The sequence below is a fragment of the Nelumbo lutea genome, chromosome 3 (assembly GCF_056320005.1).
Source record: "Nelumbo lutea isolate HS-2025 chromosome 3, American lotus-T2T, whole genome shotgun sequence".
Taxonomy (NCBI): domain Eukaryota; kingdom Viridiplantae; phylum Streptophyta; class Magnoliopsida; order Proteales; family Nelumbonaceae; genus Nelumbo; species Nelumbo lutea.
The window spans coordinates 16,627,595-16,651,859 of NC_142686.1; the positions used below are offsets into that span (position 1 = coordinate 16,627,595).

Here is a 24,265-nt window from a genome sequence, read left to right on the forward strand (position 1 = left end):
AATTCATCTGAGTGAGTGGTCATAGTGACAGGATCAGCCCCTTTGTCGGACAATGGTAATGATCGGGAATGCACTCTCTCTGATGGAAACCAAACTGCCGACAGTTGATTTCAATCGTTGGAATTTTGTTTTGCAAAATTAAGATATATATATGTATATGTACGGTTTCAAAAGATTTGCAAAAGGTTTTAATTCCCGGGATCCATGTGAGTAGAGAGTGCGGCACTGTTCCTTGTAGCCGAGAGAGAGGTCTTCTCTTGTCGGGCGGTGCTTGATCATTAAGGGCTGAGAGGTTAAGTGTAAGACCATTTAGGATAATACCTGATGAGCTAATCTTGCACCTGCCCACAGTCCCTGGGTTTTTATAAGATGGCTTGGCCCAGGGACCACTTAATGTAAGTGTTGGGCCCATAGGGTCCATGTGATGGGCTCAAGGGGGTCACTGAGTCTTTCAGTGAATTCGGTTGGGCCTTGTAATAAAGGCTGGGCCGAACCCATGTGGCTGGTGTGTAGATCAATGCTTGGGTCCCACACCATACAAAGAAGCCCAACTAGGCAGCAGGTTGGAAACTAGTTAAACACTGAACACTTAATGGGCCAAAAGCCCATTTCGAACTGGGCTGATATGATCACCAGTTCATAGGGCGAATCTGAGATTAGTGTTAGTAAAAGGATTGGGTGTTTGACCTTATCCACTCTAAGAGACCAAATTCAAATTAGATTTGAATCTGGTAACCTTCTGATAAGATCAGGAGTTAACTAACTTAATCTGCAGATAGGATTAAGATTAACCTCTATCCAAATACTGATTTGGATTGGGATAACTCCCAAAATATTGGGAGGTTTCTTAATCAAGAAGAAAGAGGAGAAAACCCTAGCAGAAATATCAGATTTCGAGCTAAGGGGGTTTGAGTAAGCAAGAAACACATCCTGCAATCTGAGATTTGATCTCTCATAGACTCCAGAGAGAAGAGATAGTTCTGCCCTCTTCGTCCCTGGACTCCTCCTCCTTCAGCCGCCGCCACTACCTGTTGGAAGATTGGATCTTTACAGCAACAGGAAGTCAAGAAAGCAGTTCTTGACAATAGTCTTGCAAGATAGACAAAATGATTCGGTGTTCAAGGTTTCCAAAGGGTTCTTGTGAAGAATCCAGTGTGTAGGACACACCCTGCTGGTTCTGTTCCATCCACAGCTGTGTCATCTTCAGCAGGAGCGGATCTTGGTTACTTCTTTGGGCGTGAACACCAACTTTGGGAGATATTATTTCTCCGGATCAGGTATAATCCTTCCTGTTTCCTTTTGGTTCAGATCTGGTTTGTTTATGGTTCAAGTAGGATCCTTAAATAAAGTATTCTAAATTTAGGGAATATGATTCCCAGTTGGAAGAAGGTAGGAAATTTTTTTGAAATTCGCCCCCCATTCCGCACCCTTCTTGGCGTCCATTAGATGGATCCTACCATTCTTTCACCCTCATTGTAAGATTTAAAATCAGATTGCAGTCACAGTAACACAGCATCTGCTGTCACAGATTTACAGGTCTAACTGACCTCACAAGGGCTAGTTTAAGCCACACATAGCATCTACAATTCTGCTGATGTATTTCTCCATCTGAACCAGGTCACACATGACCTACACAGGTTCTTCACCCACACAGTTTTGGATCACCGACCCACAGAAAGTTATTAAACAAGCCTACACCATTCCGCTAGGGCAGATTTTAGGATGTTCTTGGTAACAATACCAAGAACCAATGATAAAAAGCACTTCAGTCTAGGTTCCTGATCAGTTCGACTGACTTTTGGAAGTTACAGTCCAGAGAAGAATGGAAGGGAAGAAGAAAAGCAACCACCAACCTCTAGAAAAGCTCAGTCAATCATCTGCCGATCTCTGAGAGTGATTTTCTTTTCAGTTTCTGTTTAAAAATGATAGAATAGGGTCCACCAACAGTTCTCAGTGCAAGGTCAAACGACAGAATCCGTGTTCAAGAGTCACCCCACAACCACCTTAGAATGACCTTCAATTAGTAAATTCTCCACCCCAAGCTGGTTTGCAATCTGGGTCCCTTGTACAACAGCTAGTACCTCAGCCCTTGTAGAGTCTCCTATTCCAACTGGGCCTTAAAATAAGGATATGATGTTTCTGTCCTTATTTCTCAGAACTCCTCCTATACCCCATCAAAGTTCAACTTAAGGACAACCTCTGAGCTATAATTTTATTCTTCCTAATAGATGTATTAGCCACTGTTAACCAACTCCTCCATTTATCATGAAAGGAGTAGCTATCAAAGAGATTTAAAGTTTTCATCCAATGAATTGCTCGTCAAAATACACTCCTTAACTTTCGAAATATTTCTTTCCTTTCCTAGGAAGATTCTAGCATTCCTTTCTTCCCAAACAGTCCATAAAAGATTTCCTCTGATACATTTCCACATAATTCTCCCTCTCTTAGTGGGCCACCCAAAGGTAGATGGAGTAAACAACCTACTTACATCAAATGTCATGTTCCACCTACATCCAAACAAAACAAAGATCCAAAGGGTCATTGGTTAAGTACTATTGGAATAGATCTAGTGTACTTTAGGTTGGAGTATGACTATGAGTTGTAAAATCATAGTTTTGAGATTGCTTAGTTTAGGAAGGAGTTTGTTTGACCCAAAGAGTATATGTTGAGTAGACCTGTTCCCAAGCTAGGCTGGGTTGGGCTTTTCCTCTATATTAACATAACATGTTTAGGCCCAAGCTTGAGTCCAACCCAACCACTGGGCCTAGATATTGAGCCTCACTCCAACCCTCATATAAAGAAGCCTAAAGCCTAGCCTGGAAATCAGGCAAAAAGTTTTTATTTTTTAACTCAACAATAAAACTGATTTATTTATATTAAATGATTTCAAAATCCCAAAATATAGAAAGATCTCACTATGGCTTGAGAAAAGAGAAGAGGAACAAATATATATTATTATAAAATATTGTCGGCCTAGGCTTTTCGTGGAAGCTTGAGCCCATCCCAAAAAAGGCCAGGCCTAGTGTTTTGAGCCTAGGCCTAAGCTCGTGGGCCTAAAATCATGTCCAATCCTCACAAAGAACGGGCTGGGTTGGGCCGGCCCGTTTGGCTACTCGGCCCATGAACAGGTCTAATGCTGAGTTATGTTGTGAAAATGTGATAAATGAGATTTTGGTGAGTCTCTACATATTGTTCTTATGGTGAGTGATTCCCATACACCCTAGAGTTATTCTAGGTGCCTACTGAGTGATTCTACATCCTGTGTGTGTGTGTTGTTTTTTGGCTAATATTGTGAACTGATCAATCACCCACAAGTTCTCCATCAACAGAGATTATTCAACATTCCTTAAAGACTGAAATTGATCCAGGTACATTTTCTCATCATGGCTTGAGAAAAGAGAAGAGGAACAAATATATATTATTATAAAATATTGTCGGCCTAGGCTTTTTGAGGAAGCTTGAGCCCATCCCAAAAAAGGCCAGGCCTAGTGTTTTGAGCCTAGGCCTAAGCTCGTGGGCCTAAAATCATGTCCAATTCTCACAAAGAACGGGCTGGGTTGGGCTGGCCCGTTTGGCTACTCGGCCCATGAACAAGTCTAATGCTGAGTTATGTTGTGAAAATATGATAAATGAGATTTTGGTGAGTCTCCACATATTGTTCTTATGGTGAGTGATTCCCATACACCCTAGAGTTATTCTAGGTGCCTACTGAGTGATTCTACATCCTGTGTGTGTGTTGTTTTTTGACTAATATTGTGAACTGATCAATCACCCACAAGTTCTCCATCAACAGAGATTATTCAACATTCCTTAAAGACTGAAATTGATCCAGGTACATTTTCCCCTCTAATTTATATCAAAATAAAAAGAATCCCACTTTGACAGTTATTGTCCTTCTATGCCATATCTTTGGAGACGGGTGCTACAAATTTCAGATCTTGTGGTGGGCTTTGTGGGGTGAAGAAGGGGATTAAGGATTGAGTAATTTATTTACAAGACTAGAAAAACAACACAAAAGAGGCACATTTTCACTGAAATATTCGTATCATATAAGATCATTTGTGGGAGTTAAACACAGTACCATATATATTTTTCAGGATTTCAACCACCCTTTGCACAATCAAATACGTTTGCCTGAAAATTAGTCCTAACTCCCAAGAAACAAAGTGATCATGGTGGGACATGTAGTCCCTAAACAATCTTTATGTGGGGGAAAAAGTGAAGTGAATACTGAGGGCTGTGCCTATTATTTATGTAAAGTTTAGACTTTAGATGACATGCTTAAAACAAATTTCATTAAAATTCTTCCAAAAGTTCCTTGTGAAAAAGGTTACAAGAAGTTGTTTATGACCTTCTGTAGAACCCTACTTAAGAATTAATCAAGACCCTCTTTACTTTTAACCTATACTACTGTGAAAAAGGTTACAAGAAGGACATTATCCAATGTTGGTCCTGTAAGTCTGTTGTCTTGGGAGGGGTGGATTGGATATGGACCTAACCTTTGGCATTTTTTACGCATGGTGGCCACTCTCAGACTTGAACCTCTGTTCTCACACTTGTCAACCTTTGATTTTACTGTTGCAACGAGCAATCTATAATAGACTAAGACCAAAATACCCTTAATGGGCACATGGAAGGTAACATGGCTTTTAAGTAATTATGGATGACTAGAATACACCTAGTGAAAACATGAGGGGATTACATGATTTTAAAAGAAAATGGACTCTAAAGCCTAGATTTTCCAATTATTTATGGAAGACTACCAAGCATAAAAGATGACATCTAAGTCTATCTTAGATAGAACCAAATCTAGATAGCTAATGTTTGCAACAACAAGTATGAATCTAGCTAATTCATCATTTATAGTTATTTATTTTTTCATATACGATTAAAAAAATGGGTAATTGCTTAGTGCAATGATAAATTCTCATGATCACAAGTATGAGAATGTGGGTTTTAGTGCAAAAAAAAAAACAGAAAAATAAAATGCAGAAATTTAGGTCCAAATCCAGTACACCCCTCCCAAGACCCCAAATAACTGGGACTAGAATTGGTTAACGTCATTTTGGATGAGTAAAGCACCCTTATGTCTTAAAATTGGCGCCAATTAATGGGTTCAATTAATACTCAGTGCTTTAAATTGATTGTCTTAAGAAATACATGACCTATATTGTATTGGATGATAGCTTGGTTGTCTTTTTCTTCGAAAAGAATTAATTAAGCTATACTTTCTTTTTACTGGTAACATATAAATATATAGGTAGGAAAGAATTGGAATGCACCTTGCTATGCGGTCTTTTTGGATCTAGACTTCGCTATACTCTTTCTTTTAACTTTACTGTATTTTATTAATAAATTCTCTTCCCATATATTAATTATTAAGGCTGCAATTTGAGTGGACACAACCTGATATTTTGCATGGTTTGGCTTGAATTTTTGGTCTTTGGTCTGGCTTGGGCCAAAAACCTCAGGCCTGACCTAAAGTTAGGTTGGTCTTGACATTGTATGATATACACACCTGTATAGATGTGTACATATTTATGATATGTGTATGTATATTAGAGGGTGGGCCTTGGTGCAATGCTTAGGTTGCTCCACTGTGACCTTGGTGACCAGGGTTCAAATCTTGGAAACAGCCTTTTTGTATGTCAGAGGTAAGGCTGTGTACATCTGTCCCTCCCTAAACCCTGCATTGGTGGGAGCCTTATGCATTGGGCTGCCATTTTTATATATGTATGTATATTACATATTTATACTATCATATACACACTAGAGTATACTTAGTTATTCACAGTGTGTATATGATTATCCTAAATTCACACCCTAGCACAAGCATGCACAAAAATATACACTTGTACAAAAACATCTTTTTTCCAATTATGTATATGCATTTATTAATGGACTTTGTGCATATTTTCAAAATACATTCGAAAACCTTGGGTTGGGCCTAGGTTGGCAAACTCAAGCTTGACCTTGGGTTGGATCAGGCCTGAGCCCAAGGTCTAGGTCTTAAGGTTGGGCTTGTGTTAACCCACAACCCTATCCAACCTGCCCAAGTTGCGCTCTTGTTCATCATAAATATCTCATTTTTAAGCATTGAGTGCAACAACTAGTAAATTGCCTGAATGTATTTGGGATGATAGATTTACTTTTCCTTATGTTTTTCTGTATTTTAACTAAGCAATTGGTGAGCATACTTTGAATCTACTTATCCTTGTTTGACAGGTTATGGATTCACTTCTGCTCTGCATATGTTTTCACTGGAGTTGTCTGCTATCTTCTTTATTATGTAAGTCATTCTTTGCATACTTACTTTGGCAAGGTGTCCATTCTTTATTTATTTATTTTTGATAAATAGTGTCCATTCTTTATTTTATAACATGAAATATATACACACTGAGACAGATAGATAGGTAGGTAGGTCAGTAGGCCAAAAGTGATGTTTTGCAAAGACGGGCACCTCTCTTTACTTGTGTACAATTATAGGGGCATGTTGTAATGTGTAGCGGCCTAGTAGGGGCATTTCTGCCTTTTCCCATTGTTATAAGCTGTCGCCCTAAGTACAAATACTAACTTAGGTGCCACCAGCTACTGATTTTGAATAGATTTTTCTTTTTTCCTCTCTCTTTCTCCTCCACTCTTCTCTCCTCTCTTGTTCTGTCCAACTACATGGTATCTGTTGAAAGTGTTAAAATAATTGATTTTATGTTTGTTAGGGTCTGTTTGGATGATTAAAGCCTTTTTTTATTTTAATATATTATTGTACTATCACTTAGTAGGGGCACAAGGGTCATTTCCCTTCTTATTTTTTCACCCTATATATTATAATGAAGCTGGCGCCGCCAGTACACTTCTTCCTTCCTTCTCTTCTCTTCTCTGCTCTTTGCTGTAACCTTCAATCACATTTACTGTCAAGATGGTATCAGAGCATGGCCATTGAATCTGGGCGATCAAATGTCTTCTCCAAGCTGCTGAATGTGGGCGGAACAGAGGAGTACATATGGGTTGTTCGAATCAGACCTGCAACTGGTACCCCCCATTTTTTTCTTTTCTTTTCTTCTCTTCCCTTGGTCGTGTACCAAGAGGAAAACGAATGGACCTGAACCACTGAATGTTGGCACACCTTTGTGAGGTTTTTCCTCTGTTTTGGATCGTGTGATCTTGTACCTGTGAAAGGCTGCTGTAGGTCACGTATGACCTGTTTTCTCTACTTGTTGGCTTGATGCCTTGTGTGTAAGGATCTCCCCTTGTGATTATTGCTTGTAGACCTGTTGAGAAAACTGGTAGGCTGGGACTGCTATTCTGTACAGGTCTGAAAATCAGATCTGTCATCTTGTTTATTCTGGAAATTGGTGCTGGTCTTGTGCTCAGATTAAGTCCAAAAACTGCAGTGTGGGTGGACTAATCACTTGTTGTGTGTGGAGTTTTTTGTTCTGATATAAGGAGGGATCCTAAGTTGAAGTTTTTTGATAAAAAAATTCAGTGTTGACCATGTCTTGAGAATTCTGCTACTTAAATGATTTCTGGAAATCAAAATGGGGTAAGTAGGGGAATGGATATGAGTTTCCCCATGGCTGTCATTCCCTTTGATGGCCTGAATTACCTTGAATGGTTTAGGGGAATAAAACTCTACATCACTGCTAGGGGAAAAATAGGATACATCAATGGGAAAGTGAAGGAACCGAAGATGGAAGTGCTGAATCATCCACTTGTAAGCAGGGAGGAAGGAGTCTTTCGGTGTCGTTGCTTTGTTCATAACTTGTCACATACTCGGGGTAAACTTGATCCTCGTGCTATTCCTTGTGTCTTCCTTGGTTACCCTCTATCTCAAAAGGGGTACCGCTGCTATGATCCCATCTCTCGTAAGTACTATGTCTCAATAGATGTGTCATTCTTTGAGAATCAACCTTTCTTCTCGGTTTCTCCTCAGGGAGAGAGTAAGGTTGAAGGGAAACTGGCTCAGACTCAACTACCTCCTCTACCTGACCACCCTCCATTCCGTGTCTTTCTTCGCCGCCACAAAAGCCAGCAGAGTTCAAGAGCCGTGGAACCCGACACTATGCAACCAACATCATCGGCTTCACCGGAGGTTGATCATTCCCATCAGCCAGGTACACTTGCTTCTATTGATATGCCTGCTCCTCTCAATGTTGATTCCCCTGTCATTAATGATCTTGATGTTCCTATTGCTAAGAGAAAGGGTGTTAGATCTTGTACCACTAACCATCCTATCTCTCACTTTGTGTCCTATGATCATATTTCATCTTCATATCGTGCATATCCCCGTTCCTAAGAATGTGGCAGAAGCTTTATCCAAACCTAAATGGATAGATGCAATGAAGGAAGAGATTGATGCATTACACAAAAATGACACTTGGGAGTTGGTGGATCTTCCTGAAGGGAAGGAACCAGTGGGGTGCAAGTGGGTGTTCACAGTGAAACAAAAGGCTGATGGAACTGTTGAAAGGTACAAGGCCATACTGGTGGCAAAAGGTTTTACACAAGTATATGGAGTGGACTATGCAGAGACTTTTGCCCCAGTAGCCAAGATGAACTTTATCAGAATTCTGGCGGAAAATCTTGACTGAGAACTTCACCAATTGGACATCAAAAATGCTTTCTTGAATGGTGACTTAGAAGAGGAAGTGTACATGACCCAACCTCCAGGTTTTTGTGCTAAAGGTAGTGAACAGAAAGTGTGCAAGCTAAAAAAATCTTTATATGGGCTGAAACAATTTCGTTGGGCTTGGTTTAGTAAGTTCCACTTAGCAGTTCAACATATGGGGTTCAAACAATGCCAGCCAGATCACACACTATTTGTAAAGAAAGGTGAAGGAAAAATTGCAGTTCTAATTGTGTATGTGGATGACATAGTGATCACAGGAGATTGGGAGGCTGAAATACAGAGACTAGAAAAGTTCTTAGCCACTCAATTTGAGGTGAAAGATCTAGGCCCCTTACGTTATTTTCTTGGAATTGAAGTTGCCCGCTCTCACAAGGGCATTTTTATTTCCCAATGGAAATATGTACTAGATCTACTAGAAGATATAGGCAAACTGGGGGTGAGACCAATTGACTCACCAATTGAACATAACCATCATCTGGGAGACAGTCAGGGAGAGTTCTTGAAAGATGTGAAGAAGTTTTAGAGACTTGTAGGGAGACTCTTGTATTTGTCTATGACCAGGCCTAATATTGCTTATGCAGTGGGTGTCCTTAGTCAGTTCATGCACAACCCTTAGACAACTCACCTTGAAGCTGTAGAGAGGATCCTCAGATACTTCAAGAAGTTTCTTGGAGCTGGTTTTCTGTTCCAGAAACATGGACATTTAAAGGTGGAGGTATATACTGATGCTGATTGGGCAGGGGCAGTTGATGATCGAAAGTCTACCAGTGGATATTGTGTCTTTGTAGGGGGAAACCTAGTCACATGGAGAAGTAAGAAGCAAAGTCTGGTGGCTAGGTCTAGTGCTGAAGCAGAATACAGAGCTATGTTTCATGGAGTTGCTAAAATCATGTGGATAAGAAATTTGTTAGGAGAACTGGGTTTTACAGTTAGCAACCCTATGTCACTCTATTGCGACAATAAGGCTGCTATCAATATTGCAGCTAATCCAGTCCTCCATGATAGGACGAAACACATTGAAGTGGACAAGCATTTTATTAGAGAGAAACTTGTAAGTGGAGAAGTGTGCACCCCATATGTCAGCTCAAAAGAACAACTTGCAGACATCTTCACCAAAGGCCTTCATCATGTGCGGCATAATGATTTGTGTGACAAGTTGGGCATGATTGACATCTATGCTCCAACTTGAGGGGGAGTGTTGAAAGTGTTAAAATAATTGATTTTATGTTTGTTAGGGTCTGCTTCGCTGATTAAAGCCTTTTTTTATTTTAATCTATTATTGTACTATCACTTAGTAGGGGCTCAAGGGTCATTTCCCTTCTTATTTTTTCGCTCTATATATTATAATGAAGTTGGTGCCGCCAGTACTGTTCCATTGCCTCAACACTTCTTCCTTCTCTTCTCTTCTCTTCTCTTTGCTGTAACCTTCAATTAGATTTACTGTCAAGAGTATCAGAGCTCTAATCTGGGCGCAATCTTCTCAGATCTTGTTTTCTTTCCTTTTCTAAAAATTTTTTTTTTTTTAAGACTCCATTGTATTCTTCATCTGGGCACAACCTTAGGCCTCGACTTTTTCTTTCTTCTCCCTTAGTTGCTGTACCAAGAAGAAGGGTGTGGTGGCAGCCGAATGCAGTAAAGGTTCTCTCTAGATCTGTGGTGGCAACCGAATGCAGTAAGGTGTTTTTCTAGGTTTGTGGCAGGAGCTGAATGCGTTAAGGCTTGGTTTCTGAGGTTTCTCTATGTGTTGTAGGTCGTGGAAGCCAGGTATGTACTGTTACATTCATACGTAAACATTTGACCACTGTGAATGTCATAGTTTTGAGGTAGTAGGGACTGGTTGTCTCCTCCTCTTATAAACTGAAGTGTTTCGGCTAAGAGTCAATGACCTACAGTCCTATTGAACCAAAATTTGGAGCCTTCTTATTTTTTTAGAAGAAAAAAACCCTCTATCTCAGATTGGTCTTTTGAAAAAAGAACAGTAAATTTTTTGTTGAAATGGCTACTGAGGATTCAACAACCTCTGGTATTACTTCCTAGCAAGGAAAGCTAAATGGGGAATGGACATCATGAATTTATCTATGTCTATTACCCCCTTTGATGGCCTGAATTATTTGGAATGGTCCAAAGTCATCAAACTTTATATCACAACTAGGGGGAAGGCTGGTTATATAAGTGGAAAAATAAAAGAACCAAAGTCTGGTACTGCTGAACATGACCGATGGGATCAAGAAAACAACATGGTTATGTCATGGCTGTTAGGCTCTATGTTGCCTCATGTAAAGAAAAATTTCATATGGACTAACATAGCTTGTGAAATTTGGGAACAAGCCAAGGCAACCTATTTTGAACAGAGGAACTTTGCCAAGATTTATCAGTTTCAAGCAGAATCATCTACTTGTAAGCAAGGGGACCGTAGCCTATCTACATATTATTCAGTCCTTACATCTGTCTAGAAGGAACTAGACTATTATCAGACTATTGACTGGAAGGATGAATAGGCCTACAAAAAACTTGTTTCCCAACAGCAGGATTTTGCTTTCTTTCATGGGTTGAATCCGGCTTATGAGCCTCTCCAGGTGCAGATTTTGGGAAGTAGGGAACTTCCTTCAATTCAGGAAGTATATGCCCTAGTCCAATCTGAAGAGGGCAGGAAAAATCTCATGAATGTTTCTGAGGGGGAGCATCCTGTTACCTTGGCTGCAAGAGGGGGTAACACAGGAATGAAAAAGGGAGAATCAAGGAAAGGTGAAGACAAGGAAAAACTGTGGTGTACTCACTATCAAAAGCCTAGACACACTCGAGAAACCTATTGGGAGTTAGTGGGGAAGCCCAAGTGGGCAACCAAAAATCAAGGCACTTCAAAGAAGCCTCCTCAGAAGAAATTTACTTCTGCACATCAGGCCACACAAGACTATCAGCAAAATAATCAGACTATTGTTTTTCCTCAAGAGCATCCTAGTGGTTCTGATCCCAAGGAAGACATCATCAACTCCTTTAGAGATCATTTGGATTTGTATGGTAGGACACTCAGGTAGATGGATAGGTCAGTTCCTACCCCTTCTACCTCATTTGCTTCTACATCAGGGAAAGGTGCTTTTGCATTTCATGTGTGTACCTCTGCTCCCGAGTCACCTTGGGTCATTGACTCAGGGGCATCAAACCATATGATTTGTAAGTCAAATCTCTTTCAGACCTACATTCTTCTCTCTAGAAGGATAAAGTGAGATTTGTTGATGGGTCTCTATCCACCATTGCGGGTCAGGGATCTGCATCCCTTCCTGATGGCCTTGTCTTATCCCATATCCTTCATGTTCCCAAGCTTCCTATTAATTTGTTATCTATAAGCAATATTACTCAGTCCATAAACTATTGTGTAACCTTTTTTCCTCATTCATGTGTTTTCCAGGATTTAACCTCGGGGAGGACAATTGGTAAAGGAAATATGGTTGATGGCCTTTACATCTTGGAGAATAAAGTTTGTCTTGTGGCATCATCCTCTGTGAGCCTTATGAGTCAGTCTAAAAACAGTCAACTGTGGTTGTGGCATAATCGCCTTCGTCATTTGTCCTTTGAGTCTTTGAAAGTTATGTCCCTGAATTGTTCAAGTCAGTGTCTATTACTAGTTTACATAGTCAAATGTGTTAGTTGAGTAAGCATTGTAGAACAATCAAATAATAAAAGATCTACTTTGTCTTTCCATGTTGTATTTTTTTATGCTTGGGGGCCTGTAAACATACCTACTGAGGGTGGGTACAAGTACTTTATCAGCTTTATTGATGACTATTCGAGATACACTTGGCTATATCCTACGCATTTAAGAGAAGAAGTACCCAAGATTGTGCAAGATTTCCATCGCATGGTTTTTACTCAATTTCATGTTAAAGTCCAAATTTTCCAATCGGATAATGTAGAGGAGTATTTCCATCATGACTTAGCTGAGTTTTTCTCCTCTCATGGATCTCTTCATAGAAGATCATGTGCTATAACAACACAACAGAATGGCGTTTCTGAAAGGAAGAACCGACATCTCCTTGAAGTTGCCCGTAGTATGATGCTTCACATGCATGTTCCAAAATGGTTTTGGGTTGATGTTGTGATGGCTGCAACTTATGTTATTAATCATCCACATCAACTTCTTTTCCCTCAATCCCCTTTATTTTCCATTCCCCTACGTGTTATTGGGTGTGAGTGTTTTGTTCATGATCTATCTCCTAACCGGGGTAAATTGGATCCCAAATCTGTTCCATGTTTTTCTTGGGTTATCCCTCTTCCCAGAAGGGTTACAAATGCTTCAATCCGGTCACACATAAGTACTTTGTATCGATGGATTTGTCCTTTGAATTTGAACCCTTCTTCTAAGCCTCTCTTTAGGGGGAGAATAGTGTGAAAGAGGAGAGGAAAGCTCTAGATCCTCAGATTCCTCTTCCCTTTATTCCTAACTCCTCTCCATTTCGTGTCTTCTTGAGGTGCCGTAAGGGACAGCTGAATTCAAAGGCTATGGAGCAACTTGAGATTATACATCCAACACCATCTGACTCCTTGAAGGAAAATCCAAGAACCCTTGTTCCCTTTGATATTACTGAACCTATTGCTATTGATGATCCTACTAATGATCTTGATGTTCCAATTGCTCATAGAAAAGGGGTTCGATCATGCACTACTAAGCATCCTATTGCTCAGTTCTTGTCCTATGAAAACATTTCTCCCTCATTTCGTGCCTTTTTGATTGCTATTGATTGTGTCTCCATTCCCAAAAGTGTTGCAGAAGCCTCATCTATACTTAAATGGACAGAGGCAATGAAGGAAGAAATTAGTGCTCTTCACAAAAACAACACTTGGGAGTTGGTGAATCTTCTTGAAGGCGAGGGGCCAATGGGGTGCAAGTGGGTATTCATAGTAAAGCATAGAGCAGATAGGTCGGTTGAGAGGTATAAAGCTAGTTTAGTTGCAAAAGGGTATACTCAGGTGTATGGGGTTGATTATGCAAAAACTTTTGCCCTAGTTGATAAAATGAACACTATTCGGATTATACTATCCTTGGCTGTTAACTTTGATTGGGAGCTCCACCAATTGGACATAAAAAATGCATTCTTAAATGGGGATCTTGAAGAAGAAGTTTACATGATTCAGCCTCATGGGTTTGTAGCACAAGGGTGTGAAGGGAAGGTTTGCAAATTGAAAAAGTCTTTATATGGTTTGAAACAATCCCCAAGGGTCTGGTTCAGCAGATTTCACTTGGCTCTTCAGAAAATTGGGTTCAAACAATGCCAATCTGACCATACTCTATTTGTCAAAAGAAACCAAAAGAATGTTGTGGTATTCATTGTCTATGTTGATGACATTGTGATCACGGGGATTGGGACTCTAGGATTCAAAAGGTCAAAGAATCCCTTGCTATGCAGTTTGAGGTGAAAGATTTGGGACAACTACATTATTTTCTTGGTATTGAGGTTGCCCGCTCAAAAAAGGGCATCTTCATTTCCCAAATGAAGTATGTCCTAGATCTCTTGGTGAGGAAAACCATCGGCTTGGTGATTGTATTGGAGAACCAGTGACAGATGTCAAGAAGTTTCAGAGGTTGGTAGGAAGACTTCTCTACCTATCAATGACTCGTCCAGATATAGCTTATGCTATTGGGTTACTTTTCAAGAAACATGGTCATATGAAAGTGGAAGTCTACACAGATGCAGATTGGACTGGAGCTATTGATGATAGGAAATCAACTAGTGGATATTGTACCTTTGTTGGTGGAAACTTGGTAACTTAGAGAAGCAAAAAACAAAGTGTAGTGGCCAGATCTAGTGCTGAGGCCGAGTATAGGGCCATGACACATGGAGTTGCTGAAGTACTATGGGTAAAGGATCTGATTGGAGAGTTGGGCCTCTCTATTGATGGCCCAATGTCTCTCTAATGTGACAAAAAGGTAGCCATTAATATTGCAGCCAATCCAGTTCATGACAGGACCAAGCATATTGAAGTTGACAAGCATTTCATAAGGGAGAAACTTGAAAAGGGGGAAGTTTGTACTCCTTACATCAGTTCCAAGGAACAACTGGCTGATGTTCTTGCAAAGGGTCTTCACTATTTGCGACATAATGAACTGTGTGACAAGTTGGGCATGATTGACATATATGCTCCAACTTGAGGGGGAGTGTTGTAATGTGTAGCGGCCTAGTAGGGGCATTTTTGCCTTTCCCATTGTAACTATTATAAGCTGCCGCCCTAAGTATAAATACTAACTTAAGCGCCGCCAGCTACTGATTTTAAATAGATTTTTCTTTTCTCCTCTCTCTTTCTCCTTTCTTCCTTCTCCTCCTCTCTTCTCTCTTCTTGTTCTATCGAACTACAGGGCACCTTCCACCTTTTAACAAAGGATGTGCCCTAATCATCCCTCTAGATATATAGTTATAGATAGAAAAGATGTTCTGATTATTTTTTTTTGAGATTGCATGGGAACATAATGAAGAGTTACTCGGGCCCAGCTGGAGTAGGGACCTTATTGAAGGCAGGACTCCCTGCACTATTTAATATGTATCACATTCAACAGGTTGATTGGGTGTAATTGAAGGAGACAGTTAAGTAGCAGTCACTTGGTTTCTTCTGGAGCAGAAGGCCCATGTGTCCTATGACACTTGATATGGGAAGTGATAGCATTGCCATCCTTCCTGAGTTGCTTGTTCAGGTGGATTCCTAGATTGGTCAATAGTTTTGACAACTCATTAGCATGGGGATTGCTAGACCTGGGGATAATTCTGTAATTCTGCTTATTACTGTGTCAAATATGTCAACCTTGACTGTTATTCTACTAGTTTGTAGAACTTAAACTTTGGGGTTGGGATTCATTTATTCTTCACATCCTACATTAATAAATTCTAATTTCATGTTCCTGATCACACACACACACACAGATTGTTTGATGCTAAATATCATTTGATTCTGCAGGAATATAAGTATATTTCAATGAAGAGACTTGCTTTCTTTTATTCATCAAAACCTCAACCACATCAGTTCACCATTTTGGTCCGTGGTATCCCCAGATCTGCTGGGAATAGCTTCAGTGGAATTGTTGAGAGTTTTTTTATGGAATATCATCCTGCCACATATCTATCACATTTGGTGGTCCGGCGAACAAACAAAGTTCAAGGTCTAATTGTAAGCATTTTGTTGTGAATTTTTACCAGCTCTTCCCCATTTGTTTTTGCAGTTTTATGTGCTAATATGAAATATTTTTAGATTCTTTTGCTGGGGTGAATAAGAATATTATGATGCTTAGTTGTCAACTATCTTTTAGTTTTCTTGCAATATTCTCAAAATTATACAGTTTACAATGTATGTTTTGAATGGTGACTTCCAAGAGTTTCAATTGAAATCTAAGGATTGAACCTTATTCCTGAATCTTACAGCTTATTCGTTTTTTGTGATTTAATCACTTTGACTGGGACTTGGTTTTGTATTTTGCCATTGCTTTTTTCAAGGGCTTTTGTTTTAAAACCCTTACTAGAATGAAACTTATTTGCATTATTGATGATCCATTTAGTAACATATTTGTGTTTATCTGTATTATTTATGACCTATTTAACAATATTTTTTAGTTTTTCTGCATTATTTATGACCTTTTTTAAGATTTTTAATATTTTTATACCTAGATCAAGCCTCCAAAATCCATAATTGTGAAGGCATTGCCCTGGAACCCTCCTAGGTGTTGCCTAGGTGACAAGGTGCCCTTGGTGGGGCACTTAGTTTGAACACTTTGACTTGAATGAAAAATGCACCTAGACTAGCACAATTAGGCAACAAGGCATCTGCCTAGTTGACAAAAATTGCAATGTGGGCACTTTATTATAATATTATTATTATAGTTGCATATATCGCTTATGCTTTGTTCTAAGGTTTTACTATAAGAAATAAAAGATCCAATGGTTTTAGAAGAGAAAATTAAAGGAAGAAGAAAAGGTATATAAGAGGTTTATTATTTTCTCTCTTCTCACATACATTAAATAGAACAGGGGTTCCCCCACTTGCTATTTTTCTCTTTTTCTTACTCTCTATCTTAATTTTTTTAGCATAAAATATAGCTTCTTTAGTTTCTAAGTTGGCATAAATTTTCTTTATTTAATACTCATTATTTTACAATGTTATGTTTTGAAATATTGAAATTGATATATTTAGAATGCTACTGTCTTTTGGATAATGTGATTTGCCATATTTTGAGAGAAAAAGTAACATTATTAGTAAACTAGGAAGTAACCTAGTATTTAGTTTTTATTTTGTAAAATTCTATTGCATAGGTGACTAAGCACTCCATTGTTTCCTATTGCCTAAGTTGCAGAAATTAGGGTATCAAGAGAGTGAAAAAAAGGAGAGAAGAAAAGAAGAAGAAGAGAAGAAAAGAAGAAGAAGAGAAGAAGAGAAGAAGAATGGGAAGTGTTGAGAGGTGTGTGATGTTCACTGTTTACACCCTCAAAAGTTCACTTTATAATTGAAAATTAATAATTACAAGAAGGCCCCTATCTGGGTGCCCAAATACAGAGAGAGTACAAGAAAGGAGAAAATGACCAAAAACACCCCTGTCTAACCATTCTCAACACTCCCTCTCAAGCTGAGCATATATGTCAATCATGCCCAGCTTGGAAAGGTTCTTAGCAAACTTTGGATGGTGAACACCTTTAGTGAGGCAATCAGCTAGTTGGTCTTCTGACCTTACAAAAGGAAGGCAAATCTCTCCGCTAGCAATTATTCCTCTAATAAAGTGTCTATCCACCTCAATATGCTTTGTACGATCATGTTGGACAGGATTGTGAGCAATATTTATGGTTGCTTGGTTCTCACAATATAGTCTCATTGGAACATTTGCTTGGATGCCCATCTCAGTCAATAAGGTCTTCAACCAGAGTAGTTTAGACACTCCATGAGTCATTGCCCTGTACTCAGCCTCAGCACTAGAACGAGCAACCACAGATTGTTTCTTACTTCTCCAGGAAACTACATTGCCTCTGTAGAGAACAGTGATGTGGGCCCCACAGCTGTGGTCCCACTCTATCCGTAGGGTAGAATGTAGCTAGTCACAGCTGTGGTTATTTTTCTGCTTTCTAGTTTCAGTTTTATATTGTTTGTTATTTGTTAGCAGTTATGATGTAAACACCAAGGGTAGATATGTCCTTTCATGTAACTAGCATAACCTATATATATTAACTTAAAGTGGCGGCAGCAGAATATTGACATTCTGTTCTTCTCCTAAAATCGTGTGTTCTATTGCTCTTCCACCACTCTTTCCTCTACATCTTCACATTCTCTTCTCATCGAACCTGAAATCTCTTAGTGATCAAGACTGAATAGTAGTCTTGACAACCTACATGGTATCAGAGCCAAGTTAAGGTTTTTCATGTGAGTCTAATACCAGTCGACCACATGAGAATCTCCTAGGACTGAAAGCTGAAGAGGAGGAGTTCGCAGACTGATTCTTGGAGATCGCCAGAGGTACTAGCAGTTGTTGGAAACTTGCTAGGGTTGCAGAGTGTTGGTGGTCAGGAAGGATCAAAGAAGACTAAGGTTCAGGTAACCCTAGAAGGCAGCGAACTATTTTTCCTTGTAAGTTGTTACTTTTTTAACAGAAGTTCTTTCAGAGAAGATATGTTGGACCTATCTGGAGGGGAAGGCTGAATCATTCTAGCTCTTTCTCTCTTCGATTTCCTAGGGTTTTACAGCAAACCCTGAACCGAACTGTGTTTCTCTCTACTCTAGGGTTTAAAAGTGATCTGCGGCAAGCCCTAGTGGTTGATTGAACCTTGTGATCTACCTAGAGCTACTCTTAAGTTGATTGGTAGGCCCGATCAGATTCTAGGGTTTCTTATTACTGCAAGCTCATCTATACAGTTTGGACTGTGTGACTGAATTGCTTCCTTTTAGGACTGATTAAAACCCTAACTTTCCCTAGCATATCAGTTTTGTTTTAAAGCTGTTCTCAGAGTTCTAAGGGGGTTAGAGATCTACGGACAGCTACTGCTATGTTGGCTAGTTGGTTTCAGATCAGAATTACTTCGGTTTTGTGCACATACACTGCCAATACAGATCAGGCCTATACTGTTTTGATTGTGATTGGTGACTCAAGTACTGTTTTTGAGACTTGACAGAAATGGAGTTTAAGATTCAGGCAAAAGGCAGTCTTGGGAACATCAGTTATGTCAGTGTATGTTGTTACTAGCCAACATAGCTGATTGGTCCCTAGCATATCAGTGTATGTTGTTACTAGCCAAAATGAAGTCTAAGAGAAGACTAAGGTTCAGGTACCTCTTCCACCAATAGCCATCATGGCTGATTGGGCCCATTAATCTGACCACCCATCTCAGATTACGACCATAAAGTTTGATGGATCAAACTATTTGGAATGGGCCCAATCAGCCATGATGGCTATTGGTGGAAGAGGTAAATTAGGGTACCTCCTGGGAGATATGAAAGAACCTTCCAAGGGAGACCCAACATATACTAAGTGGATGCAAGAAAACTACTTGGTTATGACATGGTTGTGTAATTCTATGCAGCCTCATATTAGCCGGAACTATTTGTGGGCAAAGACAGCCAAGGAGATATGGGATGTTATGAAAGAAACTCCCAACCCCTTAATGTTGCCAGAGCATATAAATTGAAATGTGAAGTGAACACCCTTAAACAAGGAGAGAAACCGGTATCAGTCTACTTCTCTACCTTGAAGTCCCTGTGGCATGAGATTGATCACTTAGAGACTCTTGAGTGGGAGAGTCCCAAAGATGCTCAGACCCATAGAAAGCACATCGAGACAAACAGAGTGTTTGAGTTCCTGGCGGGACTGAACCCAGAATATGATATTGTGAGGCAGCAGATTTTGACTAGAGACAGCGTGACTCTCTCTCAGGCCTACTCATTTGTACACAGTGAAGAAACCAGAAGGAAGGTTATGATGCAACCCGTATCAGCCTTTGTAGCGGCTACACCCAAATCAGGGGGTGATTCAGAGAAGGACAGGAGGAAGGAAGACAAGAAGGACGTAGTATGTGAACATTGTAACAAACCCAAACATACAAGAGAGACATGTTGGAAATTGCATCCTCACTTGGTTCCTGCGAAGTTAAGATACAAGAAGGGCACTGCTCATGTAGCCATGAACACTGATTCAACATCCTCATCTGGCACAAAAGGAACATCTTTGGAGACCTTAGCTGCAGTTCGGGCTGCCCTAATACAGCTAGAAAAGGAGGTTGGAAATTCAACTCAGCCACCACAGCCTCCATCAGCCCCTGTCACCTCTGCCTTTGCCCATTCAGGTGCTCGAGCTTCAGCCTATCATGCCTCAGCTTCAGGTACTACTGAGCGTTGTTGGGTAATAGACTCAGGTTCATCTGATCACATGACTAGCTTGCCTTCACTGTTTACTACTTACCATTTGTCTTCTAGTAGAGATAAGGTATCAGTTGAAAACAGTCCTAGAAGTAGGGACTGTGTTTGAAACAAAGGAAACTAGCAAGAGAAGATTAGAGAAGAAGAGAGAGCTGCGGCAAGAAGAGTTAGAGGCTAAGAGTTTCGAACTTAACCTCCCTCTAACTCTCTAATACACTTTTATTAAGTTAATCTTTTAGTAATTACAAGAGAGGTCCTTAGTTGGACAAGAAATTACAAAAGAGGAACATAAAAGAGTATGGGCCCAGAATAAGGCCCATTACAGAGAAGAACATAAAGATAGCATACAGTAACAGCCTATGGGCCATTCGGCCCATCTTCTCTACACTCCCCCTCAAGCTGAGCATAGATGTCAATCATGCCCAGCTTGCCAGTGTCATGATGAAGTCTTGCCTTGGAGATGCCTTTGGTGAGAAAGTCTGCCAATTGGCCTTCAGAGTAACGAATGGAAGGCACACTTCTCCGGAGGAGACTCTTTCTCGGATAAAATGTCTATCAACTTCAATATGTTTGGTTCTATCATGTTGTACCGGGTTGTGAGCAATGTTGATGGCAGCCTGATTATCACAGTACAACATCATGGGTCTGTCATGATTAATCCCAAGTTCTTCCATTAAGGACCTTAGCCACAACAATTCCGAGACCCCATGTGCCATGGCCCTATACTCTGCTTCTGCAGAAGATCTGGCCACAACAGATTGTTTCTTACTCCTCCAAGAGACAACATTACCAGCCACCAGACTGCAATATCCTGAAGTAGATCTTCTGTCATCCATATTTCCAGCCCAATCAACATCAGTATAGGCTTCAAGTTTCAAGTGGTCATGCTTGGTAAAAAGGATTCCTTTCCCTGGAGAGCCTTTCAGATAGCACAAAATCCGTTCTGCTGCTGCCATATGAGTATCTCTAGGAGCATGCATGAATTGGCTAATGCAACTGACAGCATATGCAATATCTGGTCTAGTCATGCATAGGTACAGGAGCTTCCCAAGAAGTCTCTGAAAAACCCCTTGTCTTCCAACAGAGTTCCATCTGTAGCTGAAAGTTTGTGACTCATATCAATGGGAGTTACAACTGGTCTTGCACCCAGTTTCCCAGCTTCAGACAATAAATCAAGAACATATTTCCTTTGGAAAATAAGGATCCCATCCTTGGATCTGGCAACTTCTATGCCCAGGAAGTATCTCAACTCCCCTAGATCCTTAATCTCAAATTCTGTATGAAGGAAAGACTTAAGAGCCAGAATGCCTGAGGCATCATCACCAGTCACTATAATGTCATCAACATACACAATGAGATACACTGCCAAAGATCTACTTTTCTTCACAAACAGAGTATGATCTGACTGTGTCTGTACATAGCCGAATTTAACAAGTGCAGCTCTAAATCTCTCAAACCAGGCTCTAGGAGATTGTTTGAGACCATAAAGATATTTCTTCAATCTGCATACCTTTCCTTGCATATCTTTCCCATACATCCCTGGGGGAAGGCACATGTAGACTTCCTCATGTAAGTCACCATTCAGGAATGCATTCTTTACATCCAATTGATAGAGAGGCCAATCAAAGTGAGCTGCCAGAGATAAAAGAACCCTCACAGATGTCATTTTGGCAACGGGGGCAAAAGTCTCCAGGTAGTCAATCCCATATGTCTGTGTATACCCTTTTGCAACAAGCCTAGCCTTGTACCTCTCAATAGTTCCATCAGCTCTGTATTTAATGGTGAAAACCCACTTGCACCCAACCGGATCCTTCCCTTTAGGCAAATCCACCACCTCCCAAATACCATTTGCATGTAGAGCATCCATTTCGGTTTCCATGGCATCTCTCCATTTTGGAATCCCAAGAGCTTCTGAGACAAACCTAGGAATGGGGTTAGAAGCAACATAAGAGAGATAGGCAAAGTATGAAGGAGAAAGCAGGTCATAAGAAAGGTGTTTGGAAATGCAGTGTGCAGTACACTCCCGCTTCCCTTTCCTAACAGCAATGGGGACATCAAGGTCTGGAAAAGATGATTCCAAAGGAGTTGAAGCAGTACCTGTTATCTCATCTGTGATTGGGAATGTATGAGCTTCATCTGTTGTAAGGGAAACCACTTGTTCATTCCTGGATCTCTGCCTTTGATACACTTTGGGATTATGGATAGGGCGAGGGGGTAAAGAAATAGGGTCCCCTGGACAAGAGGTATGAAGTGACTGATCCTCCCTTGACTCATTTGGTGAGGATACAGGTTTGTCAAGAGACAACTGGGACAGGAAGAGGAAGAGCAAAAGCTTGTGACAAACTCTCCCCCTATGGACAAAGTCCATCCTGAGAGGAACTATAAAAAGGAGAAAGTTCATTAAAGGTAACATCCATAGAGACATGTCGGGTGCTAGTCTTTGGATCAAAACAGCAATATCCCTTTTGTGTGGGGGAGTAACCAAGGAAGATACATTTGTGGGCTTTCGGTTCAAACTTGTGTCTTTGCACACTTGGAATGTGAACATAGCAGGTACAGCCAAACACACGAAGAGGAATTGGGAAGAGATCCTTGTTTGGATGAAGAAGACTGAAGGGGGATTTAAAACCTAGAACCCTGGATGGCATACGGTTTATGAGATAGGTAGCAGTAAGTATTGCATCACCCCAAAATCTTGTGGGAACATGTGAGGCAAACAAAAGGATCCTTGCAACTTCAACAATATGTCTATTTTTTCTCTCAGCAACTCCATTTTGTTTAGGGGTTCTAACACAGGAGCTTTGATGAATAACCTCCATGTCTGAAAGATACAAGGATAAACTCTTCTCAAAGTACTCTTTTGCATTGTCAGATCTGAAAACCTTAATTCTGGTACCAAATTGAGTTAGAACAAGCTCTTGAAATTGCCTCACAAGTCTTGGGACTTCATCCCGGGATTTCATTAAGTATATCCAGGTGAATCTAGAGAAGTCATCAATGAACAAGATAAAATATCTGTAACCCCCCATAGAGGATAAATGGTATGGCCCCCACACATCAGAGTGTTGCTCACAGGGTAATTTTTTCTACAATGTTTTGACAACTGACAGGACTCACAATTGAGACTGGACACACTGACTTCCTTAAACAGTTTTGGAAACAAATGGCTTAAAGCAGAAAAAGGTAAATGACCCAACCGATAATGACTCAACATAATTTGACTAACAGACTCTGAAAAAGTAGAACCAAAAGCAACATTCTTGGGATGATCAAAGCATTGGCCAGGGGTGTCGAGCAAGTATATTCCATTTGCTTCATGGCCACTCCCAATCACCTTCTGAGACTTCAGGTCCTGAAACACACAGTGAGAAGGGAAAAAGGTTACACAACAATTCAATGATTTGGTCAGGCTACTTACAGATAACAAATTGGTATTTAATTTAGGCACATGAAGAGTGGAATGTAAGAGTAAGGAGTCTGTAGCCTTGACAGTTCCCTTGCCGGAAATAGGGGCAAGAGAACCATCAGCTAAGGTGATTTTTTCACGGTCAGGAAGTAAATCATATGAAACAAATAAAGTGGAAATGTTGGTCATGTGATCAGAAGCACCTGAGTCTATGATCCAAGGGGTTTTGTGTTTACCTGAGGTGGATGCATGGTTAGCGGAAGCCCTTATACCTGAGTGAGCAAAGGCAATGGTGGCTGAACTTCCAGAAGGGATGGATGATGAAGATGCACCTTCAAGCTGACTGATAATCTTTCCAAACTTCTCATATTCAGCTTTCATGGCTGCCAACTGTGCACTGGTAGATTCAACCTCTGTATCTGTGCCTGTGGCTGCAGTGCACTTCCTGTCTTTCTACTATCATTATTCTTTTGGAATCTGATAGGTACAAGATTAGGATGCAACTTCCAGCACTTGTCCTTTGAATGTTTCAGCTTCTTACAATATTCACACACCACTTCTTTCCTTCCTGAGCCACTATGAGCTTCTGTAACCCCTTTGGGTTTAATTCCCATATTTGCAAAATGATCATTAATACCAACTCCTTGAACCTGCACTTTCCTTCTACTTTCTTCACTAATGACCAGAGTATATGCTTGTGACAATGAAACATCTTCCTTGGACAAGATGTTTTGCTTTGTAATATCATATTCAGAATTCAGCCCTGTCAAGAACTCAAACACCCTATTCCGTTCAACCAATTTCCTGTATGTTTCAGCATCCTTAGGGGTATCCCAAGTCACAGCCTCTATCAAATCAATCTC

The 24,265-nt window shown here is 40.2% G+C and overlaps 1 protein-coding gene across 2 annotated transcripts in view; it reads left to right on the plus strand.

Moving 5' to 3' along the window:
- LOC148863217 (hyperosmolality-gated Ca2+ permeable channel 2.3-like) overlaps positions 1 to 24,265 on the plus strand; it is a 108,115-nt gene that overhangs the window by 41,641 nt on the left and 42,209 nt on the right. For both annotated transcript variants that reach the window (XM_088974167.1, XM_088974168.1), the window contains 2 exons: positions 6,226 to 6,289; positions 15,569 to 15,778. In XM_088974167.1, coding sequence (XP_088830293.1) covers positions 6,226 to 6,289; positions 15,569 to 15,778 — 274 coding nt within the window. The remainder of the gene's footprint in view (positions 1 to 6,225; positions 6,290 to 15,568; positions 15,779 to 24,265) is intronic.